Here is an 18,351-nt window from a genome sequence, read left to right on the forward strand (position 1 = left end):
TTTTTTTTTTTTTTTTTTTTTTTTTTTTTTTTTACTCAAAAGTTGGATGATAAATCTTTGCCCAGTTTCTCGGGTACTCTCCCCCTTTTAGGGCCTCCTTCTTCTTCCAGACACGGTCTCTCACACACACCCTATGAAGTAGCTGCACTAGACTTTGACTGAAGCAGGACCTTTTCGTGTTGGATTCTTTTCAAAACATCCTGTCCTTCATTTGAGCGTTTTGCGTTACAGCCAAACATACAAGCAAGTCCCCACACAGCCCAAGACTAGCGGCAGACTCTCCCCCTCATTGTTTTTTTTATTTTTTTTTCCATCTTACCTTTTTATAGTGTGAGCAAAGGCAGCCGGTCAGATCCCGGTTGTTTCCTGGAGATATTCCCCTTTTTATAATCCACCTCAATCTCAAATTTGAGATTATTATTGAAAGTGGTTCTTTAAAGGTTAGAGAAAGAGGGCCGCCGTGTGGAAACCGAGCAGCTCGGAGCTCTCTCTGCAGAGCTATGCGCTGCCCGGCGAGCCTCTGCACACTCTGAACATCTGCTCATTTCACGTGACTTTTTTTTAAAAATACTAACATCTGTTCTAAATAGGTTTCATTCTGAGCCTCTGCATCGTGTCAGTTGCCAACTCCTCTCTTCTGAGAGAAGGGGAAGGAACGGTTTTTCTTTTTTTTTTTTTAACATTGCACGAGGGGCTGCAATTGAAATGCTTTCAAAAACAATGAACTTTTATGCCACCAAAACCTCTCAGAATGTGTTCGTTTGCCTGAGATGAATTCCCAGCCACTCTCTCAGTCCTGACCCGTGTGCTCTGCTCTGTGTTTGTGCCTTTACGTACCGACTTTCTAGCCGCGCACCTTCGCGGCCTTCTTGGGTTTCATAGACATCTGGGAATTCCATACATGCCTCGCGAGCCAATTACACACCTACAACCGCGCGCGCACTTTGATTTGGACCGCGAGGAACATTTTCCCAGATCAGCGGAGATCAATCACTACGCGATAACAGTGGGCTCTGAAAGATTTATTTACTGACAATAATCGGGAGTGCCATGTTTGTCAGGGGTGTTGCGCATGAGGATCGCCAGGTTCACACGTAAAAAAAACCCAAAACAAAACAAAAAACCTTGGTGCTGCTAAAAACTTACATGCAGGATGAAATAAAGCTCCTGAACGTTCAGCAAGAGGCTGAAGGAGTCACTACCAGGCTGACATGACCTCAGTATAACTTACTTATAAAAGAGAGCTGCAGGCACAGACTTTAATCCAACTGTAAACACAGCGAGGAAAAGAGAGACTGGGAACGCTTTTAGATATTTAATTAAAATGTAATTCTGTAAAAGCAGGGATTTTTTTTTTAGCTGCAGTCTGCCAATACTTTAATAAAACGCCTCCTAAATTTAATCTTTTTTTTTTTCAAAAAAAGAAGAAGAAGCTCTATGAGGAACCTATCAATTTTTTTTTTATTTTCAAATTCTGCGCCAATAGTAGATAGGTTTCTTTCTAACTATTTTGCACTGGAAAGCAACCAAGTGCAAACCCAGTGATGTATACAATACAGCTCATGTTGTGTCATTCATTTTTATCCAAGTACGCAATTGTAAGCACATTGCACAACAGGCATGCATGAAATCTTCAAAATGTATATACCATTTTTCTGAGAATTATCGTATAAATTAATATAATAAAACTTGGGGGTAAAAAAAACATCAAAGTGATATTTCCCATCGTCTTTTTCTTTATTGCAAAAACATATACAAACATTTACAGAAAACAAGGTAATATAAAAAAATGGAATTAGTTTATTTATTTATTTTTACTTCTTTTTCCATTCCAGACACAGGATTTATTTCTCAAGGCAACAGGTTTCACCAATAAATAAATAATTGCATTCTGAAAGTTCTCTTTATCTCTGTCTTTCTTTTTTTTCTCTTTTCTTTCTTTTTTTTTTGCACAGGTTAATTCCACAAAGTCAGCCGTGAGTCATGTAATTTGATCTCCACAGAAATAAGTCCAAACGTATGCATTCAACAAAGTAAAGAAAGAAATAAAAACGACATATATTTGTAACATTCGCCAACAACATGAAAGCTCATTAAAATGGGGCCCCAGCAATGGGGGCCTCTTCCTCTCTCCACACACACACACACACACACACACACACGCACGCACACACACCTACACACACGTGTGTATATATATATATATATATATATATATATATATATATATATATATATATATATATATATATATTCCTCATGCATGCAGAGCCACAGAGTCGTCTTTGGTTTGGTTGATCCCATGTTTCCAGCATTGGACTCCTCCAGAATGTCCCTTCAGAATTTGATAAGTAGATTCAGCAGTCACCTGTAGGTTAGACAACCGGTTATTTACCATGAAACTTTGCAGAGAGGCAAACTAAGCTTTGAACTACTGGATTATTAGGTTGCATAATATTTTCTGAATACTTGGCAGCACTTTTTATTTTTATCTATTTATTTTTTTAGTTATGAGTCATGCATATTAGTAGAACAAAACTTAAGCGTACCATTTTGGGCAAAAATAATAATAATAAAAAAATTAAAAAAAAAAAAAAAGTCTCCAGATGTTAGTGAGATGTAGACATGGACCAAGCTCCCTCCATCCTCCACACGGAGAAGGCATAGCTCAGCCTCTCATGAGCCACATAGCTGCAGCTTGACATCTTGGAGTCCAGCTCGTCGCTCTGCAACACCTGGCAGAGGAAGTCGATGTACCTGGCAGCGAGTTTTAAGGTCTGTATTTTGCTCAGTTTGTCCGAGGGCAGCGTGGGGATAATCTTCCGCAGGGCCGCGAACGCCTCGTTTAGGGACTGGGTCCTCTGTCGCTCCCGGACGTTGGCCATCACCCGCTGCGACTGGAGCTCCTCGAAGGACTGGGGGCTGCTGCTGCCGGACTTCTTCCCTCGTTTCCCCGGTGTCGGGCTGTCCGAGTCGTCCCCGCTTTTCCTGCTCGTCCTCCGCTTCCTCCCGCCGCCTCTCTTGGGCTGCCTGTCCGGCTCCCCCTCGCTGTTGCTCAGGCTGTCCACAGGAGAGACGGGGGAGCTTCCCGACTCTTCCCCGAGATTTTCCTCAGACATCTCCCACCTGAGAAGACGTAGGGCCAGAGAGGGGTCCGAGAATTCACTCCCCTCTCATGAGAAGTCTGGGAGATGGTCCACCTGAAGATCCACCGCAAAACAATCCATAAATAGGTTCCTTTGAGGAAAAAAAACCCTCTTCTGTTAGTTGAGAAACTTAAGAACTTCTTATAGGCTACATGTAGTAAACTTTTTTTGTTGTTTGGGCGAACATGATTGGCTGAGAAGTTGAAATACGCGAATTGAGGGGCGGGAACATCCGAGAAACTGTTTGAGAAGCTCTGCACAAAGCTCAAGTTTCTTTGTTAAACTTTTTAGAAATGCATCTTAATGTGGCAAAAAATACAAATTTAGAGGGGAAAAACAATAATTGACAAAATGAATGTTGTGTGTTTGATGAGTTAATTCCACACAACGTGATGTGTTTCAAGCCTTTATTTAGGTTCATTTAGAATGATTCTAGTTTACAGCTTATGGAAATCAAACCAGAGGAGTAAACAAACAAAGATTATCGTATGTGTTGTGCAATCATGGTGAAGACTGCTGACTGGACAGCTGTCCAGCAGATAGTCACTGACACCCTACGGGTAAACAACAAAAGGACATTACTAGCAAAGCTGGACATACACACATTGCGTAGATATTTGTGGAAAGTTGAGTGGAAGGAAAAAGTGTAGTAAAAAAAGGATGGGCAAGCAATAGGGATAACTGCAGAGCTACTGGAAATGGACAGTTGGTCAGATCTTTTGTATGAATGAATGGATCCATGCAGTGTGGCAGGAAGGTGTGGCACTGCTGAGATGTTGATGATGCCTGTTTCTTTTTTTTGCAATTTTTTTTATCATCTTATCTTGACAATAGCCTACCCAATATATTATCCATGAGGTTAGGTTAGTAAGTTTGCTGGAGAATCAAATACCATAATGCCATGGTTACACATTCATGTTCGGACACTTTTTTCAGTGACTACTCTTTGTGGTTCCTGATTCAGGAGCAGCTTAACACAAGGAACATAACCGTTTTAGCCCGCTTAACCTTTTAAGCGATAGGCGACGTGTTCAAGAACATGGGGTGGAGTGAAAAAGGAAATCAATATTTTCCTGCAACAAAAATTTGGAGAAGTTTAAAGCAGGTTTAGGTTTTAAAAAGAAAGCTAAAAACTTTGAGCATTTTCTAGAGCGTACTGGAAAGTGCGCAGCACCACGGCAAACCTACCAAGACACGAACTCGATCCACCTGAAGTGACATACTGAGCAAAAACAGAGTAACTGAAAAGAGTGGCCAAAGAAAGCCACTGTAAAAAGGAAGCCATAAGAAATAATGGTTTCCACTGGCCATGCAGGGGGCACAGCAAATATGTTAAATGTAGTAGTCTGCTGCACATCACCATGAACACCCAGGTGAAACATCCCGTTGGCAGCATCATGCCATTGCGTATCTTTTCCTCTGGCAGCGAAAGACAAGCAGAGTTGATAGGAAGATTGATGGCGCTATATACAGGGCAATCCATCATGAAAACCCATTAGGGACAAAAGATTTTAGACGCCCGTGGACGTTCAGATTCCAACAGGTCAATGACCCTAAGCATAAAGTGAGAGCTACAATAAAATTAATCTGTGGCCAGACTTGTAAAGATCGCTGTTCAAACATCCTTTTTGTACCAATCTGACCAACCTTGAGCTGTTTAGAAGAATGTATCCATGCCACACTCTAAAATTTAATTAAAAAGAGAGAAAAAAAAACAACAAAAAAACATTGTCTTGTTTCCATAATCACAAATTTACACTATTTTCTGTTGGTCTATCACATTAACCCTCATCAAAATATATTTATATTTAAGCAGTTCAAGGCTTATGAATGGCACTGAATACAACATATAATCAAATTATTATTATTTTTTATATAATAACTTGCCTGAAACATTTGTTTCCATTCAGCAAAACAATTTCAATAACAGAAAGTACTACATATATATATAGTAGCATATAATACATTGCCATACAATTTGTGTTTGTGCATCCACAGTGGAAGCGGCTCAGGTTTTCTGATTCGGAGCAGAGAAAAGGGAAGCTCTGTGTGCTTGGCTCTGCAGCACTAACAGGGCTGGTGATACAATATCCATCTTGTTTAGTGGAGGATTACTTTGTTTAGGTTTGAGAAGACTGTGGTCCACAGGAGCAGCATCTGGCTCAGGAAGCAGGGGGGGCATTCGGGGTCAGAGGTCACAACACCAGTGAAACATCCATTTACATCTTGTTGGAGGCCTCAGAGTGAGGTATTGTTCTAAGGGGAGCACAGGCCTGTTTAAGTGTGGATTGAGATTTTTTTTTAGATTTCAATTTTCACATTTTTACAAGAACAGACGATCACCTCACCTCATTGATTCTTGTTGATGATTTTTTGTCAAAATTCCTTCTCTGCAAACTAAATTCTAAATGTAATCTTTGAATGTTTTAAACTTGCAATCGTTCGTTGTTTATGATGACAAAACAGAGCAGCTTGAGTCTGTTTCAGGTGACTACACCTGTCCTGTGCCTCTGTCCATGGTGCTGATCTCATTACGCTCTACCTGCTGCAGCAACACAGGTGAGGAAAGAGATTTTTCAACCGACTTGCGTAACCATGGCCTCTCTCTTATCTGGAGTGCTCTCAGCAAGAGAACAGATAACACAAGAGATTTAAGCTGAAGGTTTATATGACAGATTGATGAGCCTGCTCCTTAACTTAAAATGGAAAGCAGAGACAAAGCTTTAGTCTTGCACATAAACGTGTCACTTGAAGTATTTTAGGAGAAATCATCCTTTAAAATTGGCTCATAAGCAAAGCAAATTTATAACCATTAGCATAGGTAAGTACAAATATTTGAGGATGGGTTGTACTTAATTATTGCTCCTTAAGGATACTCGATTCTTTAATCTAAATGCATTTCTTTAATCCACACAAAGTGACAACAATGCACCAGGCTCAGACTTTGGTAATATGTTGAAAGGTCACTTTATAAAAAAGGGAAATAAACCCACCTGTTGCCTGTTAAATTATACAAAGATTTCACTTTTTATCCACCGCAATAGCAAGAACGTTTGAAAGTCAAAGTGAGAGCTTCAAACTTAAGCTGTCAAGCATGGTGGCGGCAGCATTATGCTGAATGACTGCTTCACTGCAGTCATTCAGTGAAGCAACTTGTCCATTTTTTTGATTTAGTGTACTAATGTTTCTGTACTAATGTTTTCCATATAATTTAATTCATTATTTGATCACTTCAAAAATGTTGTTAAAATCCCAGCATACTCAAGGCATCCACTCCCATAATGGATAAATACAAACTTCTCACTAGACCTGTATGGCAGAACGTAAAACTACACTAGAAAACCCTATCATATAGTATATGATGTGCACAACTTTCACTTTTTCATTGTGCTGTGTTGCAACCAACAGTAGCCAAAATCCCAACTGAGGATTTAAATCTACAAAAGCCCTTTTTTAGACTTTCTTACAATGTGCAAGATAAGGAAGGAGGAATATTACATTGTTGCAAATTCCTGTATTTGTATTCAATGTAGCACCAGCCAAACCTAACCCCTTAAATGCCTGATATTTACAAAGAAAAAAAAATCCAAAGTCAGAAACACATAAATTAACATATTGTCAGAATCCTCAGGTCATACATGGTTCTTAACAAATTGTTTTTCTTGTTACATTTTCCTTTTTCGCCCTAATACATCAGCTACCAGAGACCACACCCAATAACTTAAGACAGTTTTGAAATCCTCTGAGCATAAGAAAAACAATCGCGATGACAGTGAATGTTAGCTACTTTGACAAAAAAAAGTAAGAAAATACATTTCAGACTGAATATTAAGTAAAACCTTACTAAGATAATCTTTTAACCATGAGGGACAGTGGAATGGACTAAGAAATAGACTGAAAAAGCCTCTTTAAGACAAATCTTGTATTGTTAAAAAGTACAGTTGTATAAAGAACAGTAATCAGCGAGGTCAAGTTTAAACCAGAAACATGCCAGTGGTTGTATTAGCATTTCTGTGTCTGACTGGGATCATAATAAGCAGACTGGAGAAGAAGAACAAAGACGCCAGTGACTTGAAGCATTTAAGATGATGATACAACAATTAGAGACTGTGTTCTTTTGATTAATTCAATCTTGAAATCAAGGTTACTGTCACTCATCCAGGAAAAAAAAAAAGCAAAATCAACAAATTACTTGAGCATTTCCTAGGTTGGCAAACTGACTCTGGAGTTCATGTGTTCTCTTCTTCTGTGTGGATTCTCTCCAGGTTCTCTTTCATCCTTCCACTGTTTAAAAATATGTCAGGTTACTGGTTCCTCTGAATTGCCAAAACATATAGTTGTATGCCTTTTGTGTTGCACTTTAATGGACTGACAGGTTGTTCCAAGCGAAACCTGCATCTCAACAACCAACTGCTGAAGATAAGAATCAACCCCCCCACCCCAACTCCCACGAACCTGCCAGGGATAAATGGGTGTAGAAAACGGATGGTTTGATTATTATTATTAGAACACACTTTTATCATTCTAATATTTACATGGAAATCTGCCTAATTCGCTCCTGTACAAGTCCTCCTTCCATTTTGTCATATTGTGACACCAAAGTCCACATTCAGGGACTCACATTCAGCCAGCCGCTCTACTCTCATACTCTCATGGTTTTATGGAAGTGTGACAAGAAGAGAGTCAGGAACAAAAGCCATAAGTAGTTTGCCAAAAGCAATGCAGCTGTTACAGCCAGGACTTGGAGGAAGGTGCTGATGTTCTCTGAGACCAAAATGTAACTTGTCCAATATTATAACGGCTATGTTTGGTGGAAAGCTAGCACTGACATCATTCTGAGCTTGCCAAGAACAATGGACACAAGTTCCGTCTCTAGATAAGTAAAGTTTATTAATTTATACTGAAATGATTTTAAACTTGTAGGAGAAAGGGGTTCCAAAAGGTATTGACTCACAGGGCCCAGATAAATATGCATGGTACACTTTTCAGATTTTTATTTGAGAAACGTTTTGAAAAAAATAATTAGACACGTCTCTGTTTTTGGTCTATTCCTAAAAACACATTCAAGTTTGTAGCTGTCGCACAATGGGGAAAAAGTTTAAAGGGTGTGAATACTTGTGAAAAGCACTGTTTCAATGACCTGACTGTGAAAGCTGTCCCGACTGCAGCTGGTTTGTGCATTACACAATAAAGTCCGTTTTTGGCGCTTTTAAAAGAAACGAGTCTTAAACTAGAATAGACGTGCACAGTAGGTTTATGTTTTTCAGCAGATTTCTCTGCAGAATTCAACTTTCTGCTGAAGTAACCATGAGAAAACACAGCTGCTTCCCGAAAATATGATGTCATCACAGGACATCTCCTCCAGTGTTGATCTTTAATAAAGAGTAAACCTTCATCGGCCACTTACAGAGACGCTCTCGGAATGACAAGTACAAGTGCAAAAGGAGGAGATAAACGACACACACTGTACTACCACGCGACGATAGAGGATTTCTTTTTTCCCCTCTTCCTGCAGCAGTGGCAAAAGAACTGGTGAAGACATTTTTCATCCTTATCGCTTTGCACTGAGGGGGTGTTATTGTAAAGGCTAGTGTAAATGACTGACTCATGCAATTTGACACAGCAGTCAGGAGTGACCCCCAGGCGTCATTAGGTGCCCCTCCCAGAGGTCATGTCAAGGCAGACCCGACTCTGGCTCTCACTCACCGAGTCAGTTCCAGATCCGCAGAGACCCCCGTCTTATTTTTTCAGCTCAGGCCCTCGGAGGGCCGCCTTTCTTTATCGGCCCTCTCATATCTATTGAAATAACAAACCAAGGTCCTCCGCGTGTATGAGTCTCCCCCCCCCCCCACAATTGACAGCAATAGTCATGTTCACTCCATTAAAAAGCCGGGCCGCAGCGGGTCCGGTGCCAGCTCGCTGAGACGGATCAACTGAGCGGGATGAGAAAAGACAGAAGTGCGTTCTTCAAAAAAGGAGCTGCAGATAGCCCCTAATCAACCCCGTTCAGACTAACAAGGTCAAGTACCAGAGCTGGACGTTTTTTTTTTGTTTTTTTTTTTTTTTTTCCCCCTCAACAACAGTCTCAAAATGTCTCACTCAAGACAAATCCAGAGAGAGTAACATGATTTTTTTCTGATAGCTGAGGTGCGGTGGTGGTGGAGGAGGATTTGGGGTGTTGAATTGGGAGGTGATGATGAAAACAGTCCTTTATAGAAGCTGTCTGGACACACAGGAGCCAGGAGTCCCGAAGTTAGCTGTAAAAAAGAAAGCCTTTGAAAGCCGAGTGCTTTGATGTTGCAGGTTCTAATCGTGGCCTCAAGAAGGCATTTCTGTTAAGAGTACAGTTTAACTTTGTCTGAGACAAAACAGAGAAGGCTGCTCGGTCCCGCAGCCTTATCTCGTGAAAAGTGGAGATTCCTGTGGAATGAAGGGCTGATTCTGGCCGTGCACGCAGAGGCGGATACGTGCATTTGCACAAGTGTAATAGATCTTTCAGAAGTGCACATGTGATTATAATGGCTCTGTGGCACATCACACGGCTCGGCCGCACAACGACACCTTATTAGCTGCTGGAAACCAACAAACGTGAAGTATGTTTTCACAGCTTGGCAGCTCAGCGTGACGAAGGGCCTGTGGAAGACCTGGCATCTCAGCAGTGCATTGCCACACACACACACACACACACACACACACACACACACACACACACACACACACACACTAAACAAACAAGAGACCCTCCTCCACAGGTTTGAAGAAGAGTTTCGCTGACCAAATTTTACACAAAAGAACAAAAACACAACCCAAGAATTGAAGAAAAACACGGGATTCACTCCACTAAGCAAACTTGACATAGTATTTCTTCTCCTCTTGAAGCTGTAATGTATGTTCAGTGCCAGGAATTTTTTTTTTTACTGTCTTTGAATGTTGGGATGCCATGCATCAGACCACACACATTCAGTCAGATTACAGAGGAGAGACCAACACACTGACCTATGCACTGAAAATATCTGTTAATGGAGAATCAGTAACTTTAGCATTTTTGTGGGAGGTGCTACTGAAATGTTGCCTTTTGAAAACACAGATTCAACACTGTTTCTCTCATACACTATCCCTGTGACAACCCTAACCTAGTTAAATTAGTCCAAGACCGAAGATCTATAGACATATGAGGGAAACTCACAATCATAATTAAGAAGAATAAAATGATGTCACTGATAGAGAATAACCTTCTAAAATGCAAGGGGACATTATTAAGCTTAATATACAATATCAACCATGTATTTTTTCTATTTGCGAACATACACATCAACATAGTTTTGTATGCAAGTAACATCAAATTGGTGAAACACTTGTCAGTCAGCGTTCATTTCAGATTTTTTCCAATGTTTAATATTATTATTTTTTGCTCAAGAGGGCCATTGTGCATTAATGAACACTTTGAACAGCAAAAATATGAACAAAAATGTAAACCTATATAATCCATATGGTTGATTCCCATTGTTCGTCACTTGGGAGGGTTTATTGCAGAAGCTTCACCACATAAAAAAAATAAATAAATAAAAAAAAATAACACCAGAACATGGTTGGCCTCCTGTGCTCCTGATTATAATCTATAATTATTATAATCAAGTAGTGAAATCATATTGATATGATTTTAAAAAGTTGAACTGATGAGAAAATTGTGGAAATGGTAAATTAACTATAAACTCAAAATGACCAGAAAAAGTAAAAAATGATAAGAGAAGCTGTAAAAAATGAGGTAGACAATAAAGTTTGTTTGTTAATAAAATAGTTGAAATGATACTGCAGTGACAAGATGAGCTTGAAACTTCATAATTCTTTACAGATTCAGTAAGTGAGACATGTAAAGTCTTCATGTGCAATGAGCATCAATGCTGTTTGGGAAGACCACATCAGTTTCAGCATTCTCAAAATGATTTACGAAAAACTATTTTCTCAACATTTCAACTTCATTCCTTGAGCCACTATTTTACTTTATTTTCAATATTTAAAATTTTATTCCATAGTGGGAAATAAAATAAAACCAACCGGAAAGCATGCAGATTTCTTTCCTAATATAAGTGGCCCTAATATTCCTCTGTAACAAACATGAGAATTACCAAACCATTCAGAACTGAGTCAAAACTTTCATTGTCAAATTGCTATTTATTATTTAGGGGCGTGGGATGTTGCATGGATGGACTTTATTGCAGGAGTGGCAGAGTATTTATGACATGTGTCTCATGTATGTAGGCGTGTCGGCTCAGCTGCTGCTGAGCTTTGTAGACCTGCTGGGCATTGCTGTGTTACCAGATGAGATCCTGACCTGATCAGAAAGGATCGTAAAGCTGCTGGTCCTCTCCACCTCACTCCTACTGATGGTTAGGATGCTGTTGTGCTACTGTCAAGATATTAAAGCATAAAATAAAAAAATAAACTTGTGAGGCGTCTTTTTGTTTGTGACCACCAGGGGAGGCTGTTTCATCCTTGGATGAATCTATGTGTTATTCAATGTCTTTGTACGTTTTGTAATATTATTATCTTCTGATATCTTCAAACTTACATCATTTCATGAGATAAGTCTCTTAGCCCCATCGTAATTTCATCTGTTATCTATACCTGTGGTTCTGAATCCTGGTCTTCAGGATTCACTGTCCAACAAGTTTTAGGTTTGCTCCTGCTGCCACACACCTAAAATAAAGGAATGAGTGATTTAAATAGCTTCTGTAGCACTTGATGGCATCCTAGGGAGGAAATGCAAACATTTGTAGGAGTTTGTGGACAAGGATGGATAACCATTGGTTTAAACGCTCACCATCACTCCAGCAAAAACCAGAGGGACAAAGTATAAATGTAATTTGCTCAATTCTCAGCAGTAAACATAGACTACTCCGACTAGATTATGGATTAGGGCTTCATCTGCACTTATATGGATTCTGCTCCTGGTGAAGAATAAGATGAACCAAACAGTGAAGCTCTGTCTTCATTTTTTACTGTGACCTACGGTCATTTGACAGCATGTTTTAGAAGGATAACACCCACGATTAAACATTCCCTGAAGGTAAGCAATTACTTTGACAACGTTAAAACAAGTTCATTTTCTACAAGACTAATTCAAATTTCATAAGACAAAGGTTTCAGGAAAAGCCTTGACCATGATCTCAGCCGAAAATGTTAGCAAGAAAAAACAAAATCTGCTAAACCGTGCCTTGCTACATAACAGCAGACTTCATGTGACGGGCTTGACAACGGTAGTCCAGTGTGGTTCGTCACTCCAACCACACGTGCTGGGAGGACTCCCACCACAGTCCTTGTTAATAAGGACTCCGTGAGGAGAGGGGAGGTCAAACAGAGTGCTGCAGCTGCACATGAGGATGAATAGTGTTCGAGGGAATAATGGGCAGAGGTGTGGGGGTGGGGGATGGAGTACCTGGGGAGCGATGAGGGCAGAGGAGACATAGGAGAGGGAGGACCCCAATCTGCAGCCAAAAGCAACAGAGGACGAGTGAAAAGCATCACACGGGCCGATCACACACCGATCACACACCGATCACGCATCGTCCGATAAAAAGATGGATGGATGGATGGATAAATAGTTAGACCTTTTTGCAGGAAGTCACAGCTAAATGACATGTCGTATACAAACTACCTCTCCTCTGAACCGCAGCTGTGTTCCCATCTCCCCCACATTTTGGTTCACCTTTACTCCTCCCTGAGTGTCAGTTTGAGGCATCCTCCTCCCCCTCCTCCTCCTCCTGCTCTTCCTACAGTTAGAGCAATCAGTCACGACACAATGAGCCTACCTCTCCAGCTCTGTTGTTTTTGGAATGGAAAACCTGCAGCCCTGCCTGTTCTCCCCCTCGGTCGACAGAAATAAACCAAAGAGACACTCTTCTCTGACGGATTTATCACCACACCACATCTCAGTCCACCGCAGATCTGTAGTGTTTCTCAATCGAATTGGACCACGTGTGATCATCGCCGTCCAACCAATTGCCCATTTTACTCTTCTGCGTGACCAAAAGAGTTTTTTACCAATTTCATTCTCAGAGGAGGGTGAAGTTGTGTCGAGACACGGAGGGCTTACGCCTTTCACAGAGTTGTTGCCAGAAAGTGTGGACACCTGCAGCGTATGCCTGTTTTTACCATCTGCTGGAAGCTTCTGAAAGCATATGCCCATAATATGAGACTAAGCAGCAGTGGTTATGGTGAAAATCATTGACACTCAGCCCAGATTGAAGTGCTGCATTTTACGGAGATCTTGTTTTTGCAACTGAAATGTCCAAGTATTGTATTTTCACACACTTGATTGGCCAATATAATCACTTTTAGGATGTGGCTTGTCATGAGTACTTGGGATACTTTAGATTTCAGAGAGACGTTGTATCGATTAACTTGTCAGTTGTTCTTAAAGTTGACTGCACTGCAGTAACCACAGAGTGTTTCACAAGTAAGGTTTGATGGATTAATAAATGCTAGCAGGTCTGGTCCCCCCTTGTGATCTACTCAGATTTAAATATTGTTTGAGTCAAGAAAAGCACTTGTGCAGATCTAAACTTTGTTTTTACTTCTTTCCCAACCCCATTAATTATCTCACAAACAGTTTGGCATTTTTCTTTTCACACAGCTCAAATTTCTATTTGAGTTAGTTGTATTTTCCATTTGGGAACCATTGCACTAAATTACTAAACTATAAATACAGCACTGTAGTCGAGACAATTCTCACCTGAATCAGCAACGGTAAAATACGATGCCACATACTCAGATCAGTAGCCGCAAACTCTTTAGGCAACATTCAGGTTTATTTTTTGAAGATTTTGTTATTTTTGTCTATTTCGCAAAGGGAAGAGTTCAGTTTTGTTCAATGACACACAAAAGTCTGTTTACCCTTTTTTTAAACCACCACTTCCTAATACTGAGGTAAACTATATAACAAAAGAGTCAAGTATATTTCTCCTGTTTTTTTTTTTGTTTTTTTTTGTAGCATTTATTTTGTGTGATGACTGAACAAATGTTTGCATTTGACAAAGACAACTTGAGTAAATGATAAAAAAACAACAACTAATTTTCAAATGATGATTTAATTTATAAAGGGAAAAGCTATCAAAACCATCCTGGCCCCATGAGAACGGATAAACGCCCCTCTTTTAAATTCAAAAATGAACTCTGATTCATCACATCGTTTGGTTCATTTTCACAAGCCACACTCAGGAGAGATTGCTGCCAGATATTTACAATCAATAAATCACTTGAACAGAACCTCCCTAACAGTAAGAAGTAGGCTGACATATCACAAAATGCAGCTCGTTACACCCAGATCTCAAAAATCTAAAGCTTTGGGAGGGAAAACAACACATAAAGCACCACGGGTCTTTATAAGTCTCAGGTAAGTACAATGTTAAAGATTAAAAAGAGAGGAAAGACACAGAGCAAAATGCGCATCCATGGGAAAGGCACAGATCACTGCTGGCCACAAAAACCTTAACAACTGACTAATGTTTACCAAAAAAACATGTTGACAGTAACCAAGCTGTTCTGTGGACTGATAAAGAGAAACTTGTTACTGTTTGGAGTATGTGTATCCTGTTTTATGTGATGTAATAATATGACAGGAGAAAGCACATCATGAGTGGCTGCACAATGGCGCAGTTGGTAGCACTGTTGCCTTGTAGCAAGAAAGACCGGGGTCTTTGGACATGGACTTTGCATGTTCTCACTCTGCTTGTGTGGGTTCTCTCCAAGCACTCACACAGTCCAAAAACATGGCTGTCAGGTTGATTGACTCTCTGAATTCTCCTTAGGCATGGTTGTTTGTCAATGTTGCCCTGCGATGGACTGGTGAAAAGTCCCTCCAGCGCCCATTGACTGTAGGCACCAGCACTCCTGGTGAACATAATGGACAGAGAAAGTACATCATGCCAAAAGTCAACCCTAGTGGTTGCTTCTTTGCTTTTTCAGGGCCTACACATCTCAATAAAAATCAATATTGACAAGCAGAAAAGAAAATCCTGGAGGAGAATCTCCAGCCATCTGTTTAAGACCTTAAACTCAAGCACTATTAGGTAATGCTTCAAGACAACGATCCAAATCACACCAGCAAGTTATCTCCTAACAGCTGAAAAAAACTGCTTAACATTACCTTATTTTCCAAGAAGGTCAGGTCATAATTATTTGAAATGTTGGGGTCAGTCAGAAACTGTGCATAACAAACTGAGCTTTCATCCCAAGATGATTAGGCAATTGTTAAATATGGAGTAAGACCAAAACAAGACTCATTCTCAGCATTTAGTCCCACGTAAAGCTCAGGGTTTTAGACATAACACAATCAGTAAAGTATAAAAATAGCAGGACATGAACTTTGTCATTGTAGATATATTAGATCTGCCTCCACATGTCAGGTTCACCTAGCAAAATTTGGTACTATGAGATTATTTTGAATGACTTGAACAACAATAAATCATTCAACTATCAGAAAAAAAAACCCTATTGTGCATGCATCATCATCCCATGTGAATATCAAATTTTGTTGGTCAATGAAAACCTTGTGAAGGTTCAAATGCCGTAAGAAGTGAAAAAGCACCGGTATGTGTCTTTTAATTGTCTCAAATCTTTATAACCGCTGTGTTCCACTATTACAAAAGTAAGATAATTTGAGGTTGGCTAATGGAAAAAGAGAGTGCGAGTAAAGTGAGGTGTCCAAGGATGTGGATGGCCTATTACTCACAAACTCTCTCTATGCTGCTGCCAAATGCTGCAAGTTGTTTTTTTCTCTCCCTCTCTCTCTCTCTCTCTCTCTGTGAGTCATTCTGTAAAGAACTTCCTCCTTCCCAGCGGTGGCCATGGGGAGAGGCTCCGTGCAGGCTGGTAGACGTAAGACAAGCACTGTTCTCTGGGCAACAATCAACACCCTATAACCTGCAACACACAAACAAATTCTTGTGTAAAATGGAAATCATCCCTTCAGGGTTACCAAACTACAGCTGCCTCTACAGTTTTTGTGACCAGTCCTGACATCACATTAAGAAACCTGGATTTTATTTTTACAGGCTCGCCTTGGCATTGTAAATGCAACTGATCCTGAAATGATTTTATTAAAGAGCCTCTCCTCTTAACAAGGACAGATGAGTCACATTGCTTTGTACTGATGCTCAGACAACTAAACCCATGTCAAGATTCCTGCTATTGGTGCGTAGTCGTGACCAGGCTTAATTTTCCTAAATAAATCGAGCTCTAAGTTGAGAAATTTTCAACTTTCTCTGCATTCAATCCTCCTTAGACTCCCTGAAGGAACAGTAACAAATGAAGTGCAGAAACAGAAACAGAAAAGTTATGTTTTTTTTTTCCTCACTGCTATGCTTTCTCCACATTCACATCATCTATAACCAAATTATGAGAGTGCATTTTGAAAGTGCTAGAGGATGGAATAACGAGCAGAGCTGCAGTGGGGCTGGGAGATACCACCTTTAGTATGTTTGCAGCAGGCATAAATCAGCAGGCTAATAAATTAAGCACTAAATGACTTCTTGGCCTAAACATATATCATGAAGGCAAACCAAATGAAGTTCTATATACCCCAGAGGACAGAGGAATGCTTCTGTTCATAATAGTGATTTGCAGATGGACCCTTGTGACTGTGGGTTTCTGAAACTGGAGGCAAAATCTGAGCTTTCTTACTCATAGCAGCACTGATGTGCACTAACTAGATATCATTTCATATCATTTTACTAATATGAGTGTGATACAAAATGTCCATTAAGCTAGGTTCAAAATTAAACTTATGTTGGTATATATTCATAAATATTTTTGGAAACACCAGTGTAAAATAAAATAAAATAAAATAAAATAAAAAGAATGAAAATTTAATAATGTCATAGCATTCCTGAAGCCTTCATTTGTTTCTGAAGTAAAATGTTTTGACTCTTTGAGACGTGACAGAAACTAAAGGCCTTAATTTCTGCCGTCTTGCACAATGCAATTGCGCCACCCAGTGGAGTAAATGTGCTGAGTTCATTTTGTGCATTTGTCTGAAAGCAATATAGGTTTTCTTTAGATTCCAAATAACAGTCAGCTTTTCTGTTGTTCGCACTAGAGAGCCAAAAATTCACAAATGTTTGATATAACTGTAAATGTGTTTGTCAGAAAACATGACAGACTTTTTTCATTAACGTAAGTGAGTGTCCTAGAAGAAGAGTGTGTCTTTCAATCTAAATCTCTGCTGGTGGAGGAAGTATTATTTCGAGGTTTTGTCAGTGATGCAAGATGCTAAGTTTATCTTGAATTTGAGTGTGACCAGGATTTATTTATTTATTTATTTATTTATTTATTTATAATATTAGGTTTCCTTTATCTCCACCAACTCTGTCTGGCGTTAGATCAAGATTCATTTATTCATAATCATATTTAGAAAATTTAATCAAATATGATATTATCTAACACAATATTTGGAATTGAACGCATGCAGAAAGTAGTCAGTTAACTTTGGATGTGCTATGAGTGAACTGTGATAGAAATGTACTTTTACTCTGGGAGCAGTAAAATACGTCTCTCACCAGTGTCTGTGCCTTCTCAATTACCAGTTACTACATCATGTTAATTTATGTTGGAAAGAGTTTATCCATTTGTAATTTGAAGGTAACTTAGATGTTGGCAGCGTAGTTGTTCTCAAATAGAAACGATATTGTGTCAAGTCCAACTTAATCCCTCCAAGATCACCAAATTAGACAGAGCAGCTTTATGTTTGGAGTTGTCACTATATCTGTCATCCTCATAATGAATATGACCTTTGTAGGACTCGCTTGGATGTTTAATCTGTTTTACTTCAATAAAGCCCAGAATATGAATAAAGGATGATGTAAAATTAGCACAATATGTCAGTGACGGAACAGAGTTTTACAATAAAACCATTTTCCCAGATTCTTGTTCATTGCCTGGTTCGGCAGTTTTTCTCTTTTTTTTTTCTTTTTCAGAAATTAACCCTTTCATGCATATTGGTCACTACAGTGGACAGCTATCTAAAAGATATTTTCTTGTGCTTCCTGTGGATTTCTATGTTATAAATGCGCACAGACCACTGAAGTGGACACTAATGCATCATAAAATACACTTTCAACTACTGGCCATCAGCTGCAAATGCAAGAAATTATTTTTGTTAAATCCAATATGGTCGACAGGCAGGCCAACCAACCCGGTCCCTCCAGGT

The 18,351-nt window shown here is 39.6% G+C and overlaps 1 protein-coding gene and 1 long non-coding RNA gene across 3 annotated transcripts in view; both read right to left on the reverse strand.

Moving 5' to 3' along the window:
• Window positions 1–509, reverse strand: part of LOC106955238 (uncharacterized) — a 28,922-nt gene extending 28,413 nt beyond the window's left edge. For both annotated transcript variants that reach the window (XR_001426530.1, XR_001426529.1), the window contains exon 1: window positions 320–509. This is a non-coding gene — a long non-coding RNA (uncharacterized LOC106955238). The remainder of the gene's footprint in view (window positions 1–319) is intronic.
• Window positions 510–2,248: 1,739 nt separating this feature from the next.
• On the reverse strand, window positions 2,249–3,275 carry LOC106955247 (twist-related protein 2-like). Its single transcript, XM_015045322.1, has 2 exons — window positions 2,550–3,275; window positions 2,249–2,368 (listed from the first exon to the last, which is right to left on the reverse strand). The coding sequence occupies exon 1, from the start codon at window positions 3,117–3,119 to the stop codon at window positions 2,610–2,612; it is 510 nt and encodes a 169-aa protein (XP_014900808.1). The 5' UTR covers window positions 3,120–3,275; the 3' UTR covers window positions 2,249–2,368; window positions 2,550–2,609.
• Window positions 3,276–18,351: the final 15,076 nt, after the last annotated feature.

Source organism: Poecilia latipinna, unplaced genomic scaffold, assembly GCF_001443285.1.
Source record: "Poecilia latipinna isolate Pla-1442-1.1 unplaced genomic scaffold, P_latipinna-1.0 Scaffold719, whole genome shotgun sequence".
Classification (NCBI taxonomy): domain Eukaryota; kingdom Metazoa; phylum Chordata; class Actinopteri; order Cyprinodontiformes; family Poeciliidae; genus Poecilia; species Poecilia latipinna.

Excerpts from the sequence above, each read along its gene's own strand:
- LOC106955247 (XM_015045322.1), bottom strand. The coding sequence starts at position 3,119 with ATGTCTGAGGAAAATCTCGGGGAAGAGTCGGGAAGCTCCCCCGTCTCT.